Source organism: Aegilops tauschii, chromosome 7 (genome assembly GCF_002575655.3).
Source record: "Aegilops tauschii subsp. strangulata cultivar AL8/78 chromosome 7, Aet v6.0, whole genome shotgun sequence".
In the NCBI taxonomy this organism is placed as follows: domain Eukaryota; kingdom Viridiplantae; phylum Streptophyta; class Magnoliopsida; order Poales; family Poaceae; genus Aegilops; species Aegilops tauschii.
The window spans coordinates 44,966,391-44,980,984 of record NC_053041.3 but is presented as its reverse complement, the minus strand read 5'-3'; the positions used below and the strand labels follow the sequence as shown (position 1 = coordinate 44,980,984).

Sequence of the window (14,594 nt, the reverse complement as noted above, 5' to 3'; positions counted from 1 at the left end):
GATAGCGGTCCCAGGGGTGGAGGCAGGTGGATGGTGCGGGGTAAAGCGATTGTTGCGCGAGAAGGATTGGATCGGATCGTACCTTGAGGTAGATGGTTAGAACGAGGAAGACGAATTGTGAGCCGTCGGATGCAGATCTAACGGTGAAAGAAGTGACCGATGCGAATCGTCTTTTAGGCACTCGCTATTTTTCCAAAGATGAAATGATTTCCTAACTCATTAAAACAATTGTGTTTCTAAACTGGCTGTGGAGCTACCGCGCGCAAACGCATCGCCAAGTTGGAGGTCGATCCGACATTCCTTCCTATCCTTTTATCACTTGGGAGTTGCGGAGGCTAATCGCCGTTGATGCAAGCACGCACATTTGGCTCCACGCTAGCCGTTACTTTGTGTTTTTTTATTTAAGACTCACATTATGCAACGCACTAGAGGACCCTTGTTTATGCGGCTCAAGAAAAAGAACCTCGTTTATGGAATCATCTTTTACGTTAATTAATCAGTAAATTAAGACGAGTGAGTACTCTGTTAGCACGTGGATATATAGGCCTCCATTCAAAAAAGTACTATAGCAACAAGAACAAATGCAAGATTGTTTGATTGCACCATAAGCAAAACATAAAACAGTTGTAAAACTGTGGAGGGGAATTTCCCTCTTTTCTTTTTTAATATATGATACGCACACTCGTGCGTATTCAAGAAAAAAAAGATGAAAGCCTCTATTTGTCAGGTACTTGGCACGAATAAATTTTCCAGGCATCTGAGATATAGTAAAGCCAAAAACACTTTCCCAGAGGTTTGGAGTTACTGAAAAATTCCTGTAAGGGTTATTGCAAAGAAGTCCTCGACAGATTGATCAAACAAACCTCATTCATGTAACTATTCAAATGCTAGAATCACCCAAAATAGCTGAAAATCATTTTGAATCAGTGGGACCCGTAATAATCCATTATATCCAAATTTACCTCGGTTGCTAGTTAAAGAAAGCTCTAGGTTGAGTTTGCACCAAACCTTTTCTCCTTTCAAAATTACTGTACTGCAAGCTGATCGATACTGCAGAGCTTCGCATCCCCACTGACACGATAACTGGGGTTAAACGTAGGGCCCAACTAATGCGTGAAGATCGACAGGCCGCTATTTAACAAATACTGCCACAGCCCACTACCGCCCAGCCAAGTTGGTTCTGGTTCAGGTCCAGTTGATGAGGATATTTCCCGGGACGATGTATGTGGTCAGCACTGGTCGATCAGGAGGAGCAGAGCGCCGGCCTCCCATCATCACATGCGTTTGCTCGTGTCCAGCATTTGTTCAGCAGGGCTGCATGGGCGCTCAACCTAGTGGCAGCATAATGTCGCCACTTATCGGAAATGGAAGCGGCAAAGTATGGACGCAGTAATGTCAACTCAAGCTGCAGCATGCGTGAACTATGGCCCGATCCTCTGCATTTTATTCTATGACAAGAGCTGGCTGCAGGCCCATTAGTCCAGCTTTCTGCACTAATTGACCTCCTAACCGGAGCTGGATCATATCCTTGTGCACACGTCACACGCATGGGTAACTAACCTTGCGTTCGTTTAAGCTTGACAGCAAACAATGGCGCGAGCATACGAGCGACCACCGATCATGCAACGTTTGCGAACCAACTTGTGATTGGATGGTTAGGAGGACAGTGGTATTCCTGCTCGCATTTTTCTGAATTTATTTCAGGATTGTCGGCGATGCGAAAAAAAAATCTTAAGATGATATGCGGACTCAGTCTCTCGAAATTGCATATAGGATAGGATGTGCGTGTGTGCGTTCATAGAGATGCGTGTATGCGCGTAACGTTGCGTACAGTGCGTCCTTACATGCATGGTCGTCCGGGTCATGCCCAAATCAGGACCAGCAAAGCAGGGTTCGAGACAAGCAGATTCGGACCTACTGACCTACACGTACCAGCATAGCAGGGCTCGAACAAGAGATGGTACTCCATCAACTGTAGCCTGTACCGGCAGTACACCACACAAGAAACACGAAGAGTCGTGCACGTACACACTGTACACTGCACAGACACACGAGCGCATGCATGCAGCCATGCAGGCACACACCTAACAAACTTATTCCAACGTCCTTCCGGTCTCCCGAGGGACGCTGGCGTCGACGACGATACATGCCATGCAATGCATGCGTGCACTGCACACACACAGAGAGAGAGAGAGAGAGAGAGAGAGAGAGAGAGAGAGAGCGCTCCGTCGACTCGCTTTCAGCGTAAATGAATGCTGGCTAGATTGGATTCGATATGGATGTTGAGATGGATTACCAGCTGCATGCATGCATTGCATGGACAGACGCAAGGAAGAGCACAGAGTTCGGCCAGACACCGGCCAGACAAAGCAGGCACGAATGGCTTGAAGGTTAGGCTGTCACCGGTACGTACCGCGAGTTGTCTGCGGCGGACAGCGAGCGCGGCGCCGCCGTCGCCGTCGTCGCCAAAGGCGGTCCGGGACGACGGCGACCCGCGGCTAGCTCCATGGAATCGACTGAACGTGCATCGTGCATCGTGTCATGCTGTCATGGACCGGTCAAATCGATCAAAGAGAAGCGGCCGGTAGAATTTCAGAGTCGGAGCGACCGAGCCTGCCTGCATGCATATGCATGCAGAGTGAGCACGTCCGTCCGTCCGTCCGTCGCGCGACCGATGGTGGCCGCGGCCCTTGAGGCGGGTGAGTGTGACGGCGGCCGGCCGGTCGTATCGCGCAGTGCCGCGGGGCGGGCGATGGACGGCGACGTCTGAGCTTCCACATGGCGAGCCGGCCGGTGGTTCGGAGCGATGTGGTCTCGATCGGCGACGTTGACGGGCCGCCGGGGGAATCCGTCGACGGAAATCATTGCGTTGCGTGTGTGGGGAGGCAGACAGCGCCCGAGCGGCAAGTTGCGGGTGCCTGTCCTGTCCCAACCAACGACTCCGATCCCCCCGTGTGCATGCCCATTGCCGTTGCAGCCCATCGCAAGTACACAAGTGTACGTACGTCCTCGATCGCCAGCTCCTGCCATCTTCTATCTATTATGATGCACACTTAATTATCATACGTCCCCATTAATTATTAATCAACTGCACGCATGAAAGAGAGAGCGGATCAAGGTCCCTAAACAATGCAGGCTTAATTATGGTGACCCGCTAATCATGAGGGTCTATGCCCAATGTGGTTTTACATCTGCAACTCAAGAACCAAGATCGACCTGGCCGGCGCAATTCGGAGAGAATCCACTGGATTGCGCTTGAGGAATTAGTTTTGCCGTAGATGAATCTGAGGGAAGGAGCTAGTGTGAACTGTGAAGTGGCTGGTACGTAGGTGCGTGCACGGGCGTAGCTCCAGTTCCGCCAGCTGCGTCGGATGATCCATATATATTCGTGAAAGGGAAGGGCCTATGATTGAGGAAATGGAGGGGGGACAGGGAGAGATCTTGCGAAGGCTCCTCCTCCTCGATCCCCTGGTCCTTGCCACCAGCCTGTAATATAAGAGCTAGCTAGCTGGACCATCTCCAGTAGATCGACCGGCCGGACGATCAAGTTGTGTGTGGTAGCTGAGATAACACAGGAGCATGCATGCATGCATGCAAGGGTTCGTTCGACAGTCCCACGGGAGCGTAGGGCACGCCTATCCGAATCATAGCCCGGTGGTTGGCGCCTGTATGTGTATGTGGATTGATCAAGCATCGCCATAAATCTATCCCTGCTGGCTGCTGCGGTCTGTGATATTGTCACTGTTGATTAAGGGCATCTTCAAGGCAAATACCTCAAACGGATGGCCCCATTTGTCCGCAAACACGACCAGACATGTCCACGGGCGAACGCCGGGCATGGCCCTCAGTTTCTCCTCAAAATGCAGCATCTTCAATATAATCGATGTTCAACATGACATTTACTCCCTCTGTAAAGTAGTGATATAAACGATCTTATATTTCTTTAAAGAGGGAATAGTAAACTGAAACTAATCGATCATCACCACGGCTTGAGCCCTAGAAGAGACACCTCCTCCTCGAACACATCGAAGGGGGCTGGTGTGGTATGGCTTCCTCTGCGGCATAGAAGCGGACGTGGTAGCGGTTCTCCCTAGCCTCTTTTACAAAGGCGCTGTGATGCGGATTTGAATACAAATCATACCTTTTTTTTAGACAACAACATCCATACCAATCAAATTTAATCATAACCGTACTGATTCAAACAAGCGAATATGTATTTTTTTTACAGGGAATAGGTGAGAGATGCCATGAGCGCAAATGCTATACGTCGCCTCTTGCGAGATGGACTCATCTCTCACCCCTGGCAACGGGTCGTGACCCACAAGCAGGACAGGTGGATCTAACGTTATGGTTTTGAAACCGGTTTTGGGAAGGTTCGTCCGTTTTTCCTTTGTTTTTATTGGTTTTTCGTACTATGTTTTGTTTTCTTGTTTGTTTTTTCGACTTCCCTTTCTTTTCCTTTTCATTTTTTTAAAACACACATTGAACATTTTTTAGATACATGTTGAATATTTTTTGAATACATGTTAAACCTTTTTTAAATACATTTCTGATTTCTAAAAATATATGGTGAGCATTTTTCAAATACACAGTGAACATGTTTTATATATTATGATTTTTTTCAAATTTTACATACAATCTTTTTAGATTTCATTAACATTTATTATAATTTTCATGAACGACTTTTCATATGCGAATATTTTTTCAATGCTATGCACATATTTCTAGGTACAAGTACATTTTGTAAATGCTATGAACAGTTTTGCGACGACCACTTCTTAACCAAACTATAACCTTTTTTAAATGCATGATAAACATTTTTTTAATACATGGAGAATATTTTTAAAAAACTTTGAACATTTATTAATGCATGCTAAACATTTGTAATATGTCGTGAATATTTTCCAACTACAATATAAACACTTTATAAATACTGACGAACATTTCTTAAAATGCATAATGAATCTCTCTTGCTCAAAAAAGAACATAAGTTCTATCGCCCACCTTGTCCTTCGTCCAACCTTAAGTAAGTCAATATGTTTGTTCTCCCCTCCTATATCCATTTTTTCTTCAACGATTTGTTTTAAAACCGCCTTAACTGACTAGCCTTTTATTGAGTTACCGAATAGAATTACATTTTCTCTGGTAAGCCAATATGTTCTTAGTAAGTAAAATCCTATAATTCCTTTAGGTAGGTAAATCAAACTAATATGGGCAGATAAATCACGGGATACCGTAATGGAAGTTTTATACCCGCTGCAATACACTTTTTAATACATGATGAAAAATTTCAAATACACTAATAAATGTGCAAAACACTTTAAAAATAATTGATTCTTTAAGAAAATTCTTCGGTGCATTTTTAAATCTTCTATATCTAAATAGCTAGCCCCCACTAACATATTTCTCTCAGCATGCAAGTATGCCACCTCACCACACAATATGCATGAAAAAAGGTCCATCCTCACTATCCTATTTCTCTAAACATGCAAGCATGCCACATCATCATGCAACATACATGGGAAAAGACTCGCCTCAACATGCAAACATGCATGGAAATTTCCATTCTATTGTGATATTATAATTTAATAAATAGTATATAACTATACAATAATCAAACACAATAATTTATATGTATTTTCAGTTCAAGCTCTCATATTATTACTCCAAATATTCATGTTTCATATTGTAACATCCCAAATTTTCAATTTGGTATGTTATACATAGATCATCATTGCATATCATGTTTTATTGCATTTTGACAAATCCTCGATAAATCCTAAGCAACTCAAGGACCCTCGGAGAGAGTTGGGGATTTTCTCGAATTTTCATATTTGATTTTCATCAAATTATAAGACGAGGATTTTGGTTTTAATTATTTTTCTCTCCGGAAAAATATTTCATTTCAAACATATATGAGAGGAGAAAATATAAATTCTCCAAAACAATTGAAATACTGGAGGAAAAATGTTAAAATCATTTATTGGAATTTATTTGGAGTTTTCTTGCAATTTTTATTGCATTAAAAATATTGCATGTTTTTCAAAATATTTATTTTGTGTTACAAAAATATTCACCCTATTCTAGATTTTCTAACAAGACGGGGAAAATTTATTTTATATTTTTCTGATTTGTATTTATTTTTCTATGAATTTTTCCGCGGAACGAATTTTAAAAAAAAAACCGCGCGACGCCCGACTGGGCCGAAGCCCAGCCGAGCGCCGGCCTGCCCGCGCCCCTCTCCTTCTCCCGCACGGCGCCGGAGCCGCCGCCGGAGTCCGCCGCGGACACGGGACGAGCCCGAGCTTGCCCCCTCCTCCAAGCTTGCTTCCCCCCCCCCTTTATATGTCCCCCCTCTCTCTCTCCCCTCACATCGCAGCCGCCGTCCGCACTCGCGCCCGCCGCCGCCGACGTTCGTCGCCTGGAGCCGCCACCGCCCTCGCCCGCACCCCCCGCCGAGCCCCGCCGGACCCCGCCGGAGTAGCCCCGACGAGGTACTGCCTCACTGCCGTTCGACGTTGCCGTTTTTTAAAAAAAAAACCCTTTGTTAAAAAAAACCTAGATCGGTTTTTTTTTCGGTTTTATTATTTTTCGAGCGTTCACCGAACCGTTCGTTTTACCGAACGCGGTCGTCGATTTTTCTCTGTTAACGAACATCCGTTCTTTAACCGTTCGTCCGTTTTTCCTTTTCGTCGGATTTTTCTGCGATTATCTCAGATTCGATTTCTGATCGAATCTTTGTTTTTGTTTAACTTCTCGCTCGTTTATCGGAATCAGGCGATTCAAGCGCCTAGAGTTTCGTCTCGAAATTCTCTTTCCGTTTAACCTACTCAAACAAGTTTTGCTACAGTAAAATTTGACCTAGATCCAGATTAGCGAACAAAGCTTCTTTCTTTCGCAGTTTGACTTTCGTTGCTTCTTTCGAGTTGATTCTTTTTGCAAACCGGAGTTCTTAAGTTGAACTTTCTGGTTGGATCTTTCATTCGAGTTTTACCTGTGCATTAGATGAGTACTGATTGTATGCTTGTTTGTTTTCGATAGAGTACCCGGAGTGTGCCGCTTGTTACTTCGAATCGCTAGGTTTTGCGGATCATCAGCAAGGCAAGTAACACTTTGATCATATACCTTTCGTATCCAGTTTTTATTGCATTAGATCTGTTTTCCTCAAACATTGCATGATTAAGATCTAATTAAATTGTGGGTATTGGGAAGTAGTTGAGGTAGTACCTATTACCTGTTTTCTTATCAAACCCTTGGGAGTTACTTCTACGTTTGCTATTATTATTGCCATGCTATGCTCGTAGACGTGGATTGGGTTTGAGTGAAATTCATGACAGATGTGAGATTGTTAAAAATGGTTTACTTAAGGTGGCAACTAAAACTCACATCTGGGTGGATTGAGGTACCTGGGTATTCCAGGATTGCCTGTTTTTCTTTTGGACCGCCACCCAGGTTCAAAGGGATCATGAGATTATTCATGCTAGAAACTTTCGTGTGCAGCCGCAAGCTATTATGGGCTCTAGCATAGTTGACTAAGTTGTGTGAACTCTTACAGTGGTAGACTAGCAGATGTAGGGGAAAGTAGGTGTAACTGTCTACCCATACGTAAGGTGCAAACACTTCTGAAAGTGCACAAACGTAAGGTGCAAACGGATGACTGTGTCTCGGTCATCCGTTTCTCCAACATCATGTAGTGCGAGAATCAAGCGGAGGCGATCGAGTCTTGTGGGGAAAGTGCACAAACCTCTGCAGAGTGTACAAACTAATCATGGTTAGCCGTGTCCCCGGTATTGGACAACTTGAGTATCTAGTACTTGGATTATCATGTGAATCTCATCACTATGTTACTTCTAATTAATTTTGTTGGGTTATTGATGACATTTAATTGGGATTGAGATGCTGTCAACCATCTCAATGTTTCACAACCACCATGATAGTTAAATAAAATTTATTCCTTTGAAGTAGGATAAAATTGGCTTTTCGCAAAAATGTAACCATAGAGCTTTTCCACCAGCCATATATGCATGTAGTATAGCATCATTATTGTTTATTATTCTCTATGTGTTATATTGCCAGCATATTCTATGTGCTGACCCGTTTTCAGGCTGCAACGTTTCATGTTGCAGACTTTTCAGACGACGAGTAAGGTGCCTTAGGTCGTGGTCTTATACTCAGTGATGCCGCTGGAGTTGATGGACTCACTTATCTTCCAAGTCTTCCGGTGTTATCGTTGTTAGATGGCCTTAAAATGCATGATAAACATTAAAAAGTACACTATGAATATTTCTTAATGCATGATAAATATTTCCTAATATTATGTGAACAGTTTTCAACTACACTATAATTTAAAAAAAAACACAACCCGGAATTATTTCTGAATGCACCATGATTTTTTGAGAAAAAAAACATAACATTTTCAATGCACAATGAATAATTCTGAAATACACAATCTTTTTTTACAAAATGTGTGAAGCACTTCAAAGAATACATTGTCACATTTTAAATTAAAAAATTTTACTTGAAAAAGTTCTCATGTGTTTCTAATATATATATATATTCATTTTAGTACAACTTTATACTAAATCAGCGACAAGTAATATGAAACGGAGGGAGCAGTATATATCCCTTTTGAGGGGTGTCATAGAAATCAATCAACTAATAATAAAAAAAAGAAAGGAAAACCGTTGCCTGAACGTCCCTCCTATCGGCCTATCCGTTCTCGCCAACTGCTCTCCCCTGCGCCCCGTGCGGCAGGCCGACGACTGGCTCCCCCGCCGGTTGCCGCGCCGCCGCCGCCGCCAGGGCTCCCGCCCGCCCCCTTGCCCCTCAGCACCGCCGCCGCCGCCCTCCCGCCTGCCCCCCATCCGTCCCATACACCTCTGCCCCGCATCCGCGCGACCGTGGCGTTCTTGCCTCCCCTTCCCCTCGCCGCCATCTAGGAACGCCAAATCGCGAAGATGAACAAGGTCGCCGCTTTCCGCCTCCTGCAGCGCTCGCTGTTCCGTGGGGAAATCTCGTCTCAGCCCACCGCGCTTGCCGCACCGCCGCCCCTGCTACATCGGCGCCACTACACCTTCCCATGGCGTGCGGAGGAGGCGCCGGGCACGACCCAACGCCGTCTGTTCCACGGCACCATCAAGCAGAGTGGTCGGCCGCCTGCATTGGCGCAGGCGGCGCTGCTCCATCGACGCCACCACACAACCCCATGGCGCGGGGAGGTCTCGGCCCCACCCCAGGGACGCCTGCCCCGCAACAGCATCAAGCACTACCTCAGCGCTTCGGCCCGGTGGGTGAGCTACATTTGGTGGCTGTGCAAGGTCGCCGCAGCGGCAGCTTGCGTCAACGTGATGTATTCAGTTGTCTACCACACCTATCTAGTCCGCGTTCCATACACAAGTGACACCCCCTATTTTCGCCTTGAGACCGTGCCGTATACCAATCGGACGCATTATGTCATTCGCTCTCCCCTAGACGACCGCGAGTACGGCGAGTCGTGCTTTTCTATGTTCAAGAGGAATTACCCATCCACGTTCCTCAGCCCGCTCCACCCAGACAGTGTATCTTATCACGGCGCAACTTCTCCCCGCCGTTCAACGCGGCCTTGACATCAAGAAGAGGCACGCAATTGAGAGCAAGAAACAGGGCAGGTCATGCGGGTCGCAGCAGCCACAGGTAACGCACCTTGATGGGCTCGACTGGGAGGTGTTTGTTATGAAAAACGACGGGCATGCCACAAGAATATATTTTCCATAGGACAAAAATTGTCGGCCATGGCTATTACTCCCTCGGTTCCTAAATATAAGACTTTGTAGAGATTCCAATATGGACTATATACGGAGCAAAATGAGTGAATCTACACTCTAAATGCGTTTATATACATCCGTATGTAATCCGTATTGATGATATCTCTAAAGGTCTTATATTTAGAAACGGAGGGAGTATCTATCAAGCGAGTGGAAATCCTGTTGGTGGTGTAGGTTCTCAAGAGTTGGGAGGGACCAGTGAGGCTGATTTTAACCCAATGCTGATGACATTTATGATCCCTGGTCTATGTTCCTGCTTCTACAAGGTTGCACCCATGGTTGATGATGCTCTAATGGTAGAGCAACTAGCTTTTTTTTAGCACAATCGGTAGAGCAAGTAGCTGGAAAATTAAATAGGGAGAGCTGTGTTGAGGTCCATCGTGCAAGAAATAATCACGGTGAGACGGTTTGCAACCTACCGAACACGTTATTTTGGGCCGTGTTTTGCCTTTTCGGATCTTTTGGCTGCCTCTTGGTCAATGAAAGATGAACGTTACTATTAGATGGGATCATTGAAATTTTGTATGGTTTCTTTTCGGCATTGCCCAGGGGAGGCCAACATGGTGGCGCACAACATTGCAAGACACACTAATTCGAATACGCTAATAAACATTGCAAGACACCGTATGGCATTCCCCTAAAAGAAACTTGTTAGACTTGTTCACCGCCAGATGTTTTAATATGTATCCACTTCAACTAACGGTCAGACTAGCGTCTCTTCATTTAACTGTTATAAATGATTTTGGAAATGAACACTTGCCGGTACGACACAAAGCAAGGCACATTCCATTATGTTAGTAAACTGGATTTTGCACCACTGTGCTATGCTTCTACTGGAACATAAAAGAAAATAACAGAGTGCAGTACATCATGCTCCCGTTGATTTCAAAATGCACAAAGGCGGTACAATCCATAGATTGCGCTTTACGCACACTGCCCAGCACTAAACATCAATTGCGAGCTTAAGACGTCAATGAAGATACATTCATCACATTCTGTTAGCGAGTTGTTGTCAGGTTTCGGCATCTTCCTTACAGCAGCTACCATTCCATTAGCCGTGCCCAAACTGTTGACCAGGACCTGGACATAAAACATTGTGAAGCTCGTCATCAATTCAAACCCTTTCAAACCCTTCAGCGAACGATTTACAAATGTGGTCACTGCTAATCCGAAAAAAAAAAGGAGTAAACTTTACTGACCAGAGATGACTCTGGATTGCTGGGGCATTCCCTCTATCATACTTAGCTGCCTTCTCAGCTTAGCGATGTGAGCCTGCACCTGGAGGAACAAAAAGGTAACGATTCAAATCACAGCATGCTGTTTTCCACGACTAACTGTTCTATGCAAATTCTATCAGGTTTGTATGTGAACCATTATATGCAACACCACGTAACTAAACAAGCAAAATGAAATAAAAGCCACAGGAAACACCATGTGGTTTCAAGGTCCCAAATAATTCCTAGTGTGACATCTCTATGAAAGTGACACCAAGAGCAAAACGTTTCCAGTTATACGGCAAGGATATGCATATCAGAACGAATGAATAATTCCACTACTAGACACTGGGTTTGCTGGCACACAGCTTATCCTAAAACAGATTCGCTGACCGAAATTCATATGAGGAAACTCTCAACAAAAGGGAAAAATTATAAGTCTCTACAGCAGTGAACCTTACAAGTGGGACTATGTCGCATGGGGAAATAATGCCTTCTACCGGCATTGCCAGCTATAATATACACCTAATAAGGACAAATACTACTAGCTCTGATTCTCACCTGTTGACGAGCAGCAGCCAGTTTTAATAGTTCATCTGCTTCAGAGAAGTTCGAGAACCACTGGCTCAAAGAATGATCCTTCGTGTCAAAACGCTTCTTATCATGTGACATAAGTTCCATAGGGCCTAGATGATTTAAAGATTAAGATGCTACTTTATCATTTCCCACTAAGAAAATAGGAAGTACAAGCCAGCAAGCCACATACCTGGAGAAGACAATGTCATACCAGGAGGTAGCCTGGGCACAGTAGCAGCAGGATGATTTTGCACTCGCAGGAAGAAGGCCTCAGTGGGCTCAGGGAAGACAACTTCATCATATGTTTCCACTACAACAGGTTTTTTTGTTGATTGAGGTCCGGCATCCTCTTCCGGATACAGCTTAAGTTGATGAAACCTGCACCAACTCTATCACCTAAGTATTCGCTCCCCAAAAAAAAAAAACACTGTTCAAAAAAGGACTTCAACACTTACAAGTCCAGACGCTTCTCACAGACATCACTGTGAAAATAAAGGGTTATTGCAATCTCAAACTCTCCCCATCCAGATTCGGACAACTCAAAAGGCGGTTGCTCTACAACTCTTGTTGGATTAGTGAAACTTGGGTGAAGCTGAAACACTACACGCTTAACTATGACACTCAAATCCTCATTTGTTGCAGAACGGATGTACACAGTCCACTTGTGAGAGTTGTACCTAGAAGGGAAAAATATTTTTTCTTCAGACAATTTTCGCTACAGGTAAGAACATAAAAATATGGCACTGTATTTACAGTTTGAAGTTGTAAAATTTTGGTTCAAGAAATTAACAAAAAAAAGTTTCTGTGAAGCAAATGCTTACTCGCTTGCTTTTTTGCCAAGCCAAAATGAAATGGTTCCATAGACAATTGGAAAACTGATCTCCACATCCTTGAGCTTCTTATTCTGTTCAAGGGATTTTTGCAACGGTTAATCAGAAAATCATTATAGATTACATATCAATAATGTCTAATCATCAAAATAACGATGGATGAAATGTGCAACATCCAATCCTATTGTGTGATTAATCAAACATCATACTTGAGTCTCAACAAAACCGGAAGGTGCACTTTAACGAATGCTTAGTTCTTGCCCTGCTTTTCAAGCACAGGAACCAGGTGATATTTTATATTGGGCCACCATACTTTAGGATAATCTGCCGTTGTTCTATGCAAGGAGGTGGTAGCATTATCATGACACGAGAATTCTTTACCAAACACAAGTTACTTGCTCAGTGACATGCCTAACAATTCTAGAGCTTTTCGAAGTGATTTTGGTAACAGTTAATCAGAAAGTAATTAGAACTTGAAGGACAACAAGGTCTAGCATCTAACTATGAAAACCACAACAGATGAAATCTGCCATAATTGTATCCTATCGTGTGATTCATCAAACATCATACTAACTATGAAAACCCCAACAGATGAAATCTGCCATAATTGTATCCTATCGTGTGATTCATCAAACATCATACAGGAGCCTTTACATAACTGTAAGATGTGCCCCGATAAATGCTTAGTTCTTGACACGCTCTTCATGCCTAGGAAGCAGGTAACCTTTATATTGGAGGCTAAGATGTTGTTCTACGCAAAGACATACTAGCAACTAGCATGACAAGAAGGATCCTCTGCCAAACACAAGGCATTCACTTTGTTACACGCCCAAATATTCTGACCCATTCTCTCAACCCTCATCAACTTAGTCATGGGAATGAGCAGAGCAAACCAACAAGACAGTCAGGTTAAGAAAACGGCAGGCACAGTTCTCAAACACATTATCAGATTACACAGCCTGTAACTTAGTGTTAAGAAAACAGCAGTTAAATAGAACTTTGTGTTGGATCCCGTTCTGACCGTTTCCCAACTGCAGCAGTAAACATTCTAGCATCATTCATTTTGTGATTTATTACTGACGGATGCCTAATGTCTTTGGATCAAGTAGGCCTGCACACTCTAGTCAAATCTGCCTCTCATAAGTCATAGTACTCATCAACTCAATTACAAGCACGGAGCAGAACAGATGAAACGTTCCAAATGAAAGTCCACTTGCACACATTTGCCGTCACTCCATTTTTCAACTGCAACAATGAGCATTCTAGCAGCTATTCATTTTTCAGAACACCACTTACGAATGATGCCGCATAATTCGTCTGCCCCAGGTTAGCCTAGCTACATACTGGCACAGACACGCAGACTACGGCCGTCAAAACCCTAGCTCCCCCCAACCCCCAATGCGGGGCAAGCACACCGTACAGAAGCTACTGCATATCGAATACACGAAGCGGGTGAGGGAGGGGAACCTTCTTGTCGGGGTCCTCGGGGGCGCGCGCCGGCTTGGAGCGGAGCGCCTTCTGCGCGGCGGTCAGCGCGGGCTCCGCCCCCGCGGCGGCCGCAGGAGGCGAGTCCGACAGGATAATGGGAGCGGAAGCGGGAGCGGGAGTAGGCGCTGCCGTGGCCGTGGCCGCCGCGGGGGGCGGCGGCGAGGACGGCGGCTGCTCCATCGGCGGCGAGGGTTTGGGGATGGTGGTCGGGTCGGGTCGGGTGGGTCAGTTCGCCGCGGCGGTGGAGAGGGAGACGACGGGAAGGTGGTTTGGTATGGTTTGGTTCGGATCGGTCGGTCGGTCGGTCTGGTCGGGTTGGGTTAGGCACGTTGGATGTTCTGGAGAAAAAGTAAACCTTTAGGGTCGTATACGTGGCGTGTTGGGCTGCGGAATGGCGCGGTACACATAGTTCGCACGGGCCCGGTCCATAGAGTGAGCCCATGGGTTGCCTCGCCTGGGCTTTGGTGGATCATTAATAGCCTGTAGGCCCAGTAAACATTAGCTCTGTCTCTGAAAAAAGAGGGCAGTTGCTCAAACAAATACATGAAAAAATAGGGCAGACAAATGCACTGAAACACAATACAGGATACTTGTGTTTCCTAAGAAAAAAGGTTTATTTCTGTTTGTTTTTCTTTTGTAATAATACAGCGATCCTCAGGCTTCTCTATTTTCTTTCTTTTTTT

General features: G+C 44.8%; 1 protein-coding gene across 1 annotated transcript; it reads right to left on the bottom strand.

Moving 5' to 3' along the window:
- Positions 1-10,566: 10,566 nt before the first annotated feature.
- Positions 10,567-14,201, bottom strand: LOC109735034 (transcription initiation factor TFIID subunit 14b). Its single transcript, XM_020294225.4, has 7 exons — positions 13,891-14,201; positions 12,415-12,497; positions 12,049-12,270; positions 11,784-11,971; positions 11,579-11,703; positions 11,003-11,081; positions 10,567-10,883 (listed from the first exon to the last, which is right to left on the bottom strand). Exons 1-7 carry the CDS (start codon positions 14,089-14,091, stop codon positions 10,855-10,857), a joined length of 927 nt encoding a protein of 308 aa, XP_020149814.1. The 5' UTR covers positions 14,092-14,201; the 3' UTR covers positions 10,567-10,854.
- Between the last annotated feature and the right edge of the window lie 393 nt (positions 14,202-14,594).

Bases quoted from the DNA above. Each gene is read 5' to 3' on its own strand.
- LOC109735034 (XM_020294225.4), bottom strand. From the start codon at position 14,091: ATGGAGCAGCCGCCGTCCTCGCCGCCGCCCCCCGCGGCGGCCACGGCC. The intron at 11,704-11,783 runs GTATGTGGCTTG...TAAATCATCTAG, and splicing joins TATGACATTGTCTTCTCCAG to GCCCTATGGAACTTATGTCA. The intron at 10,884-11,002 runs GTCAGTAAAGTT...TTTTATGTCCAG, and splicing joins GCAATCCAGAGTCATCTCTG to GTCCTGGTCAACAGTTTGGG.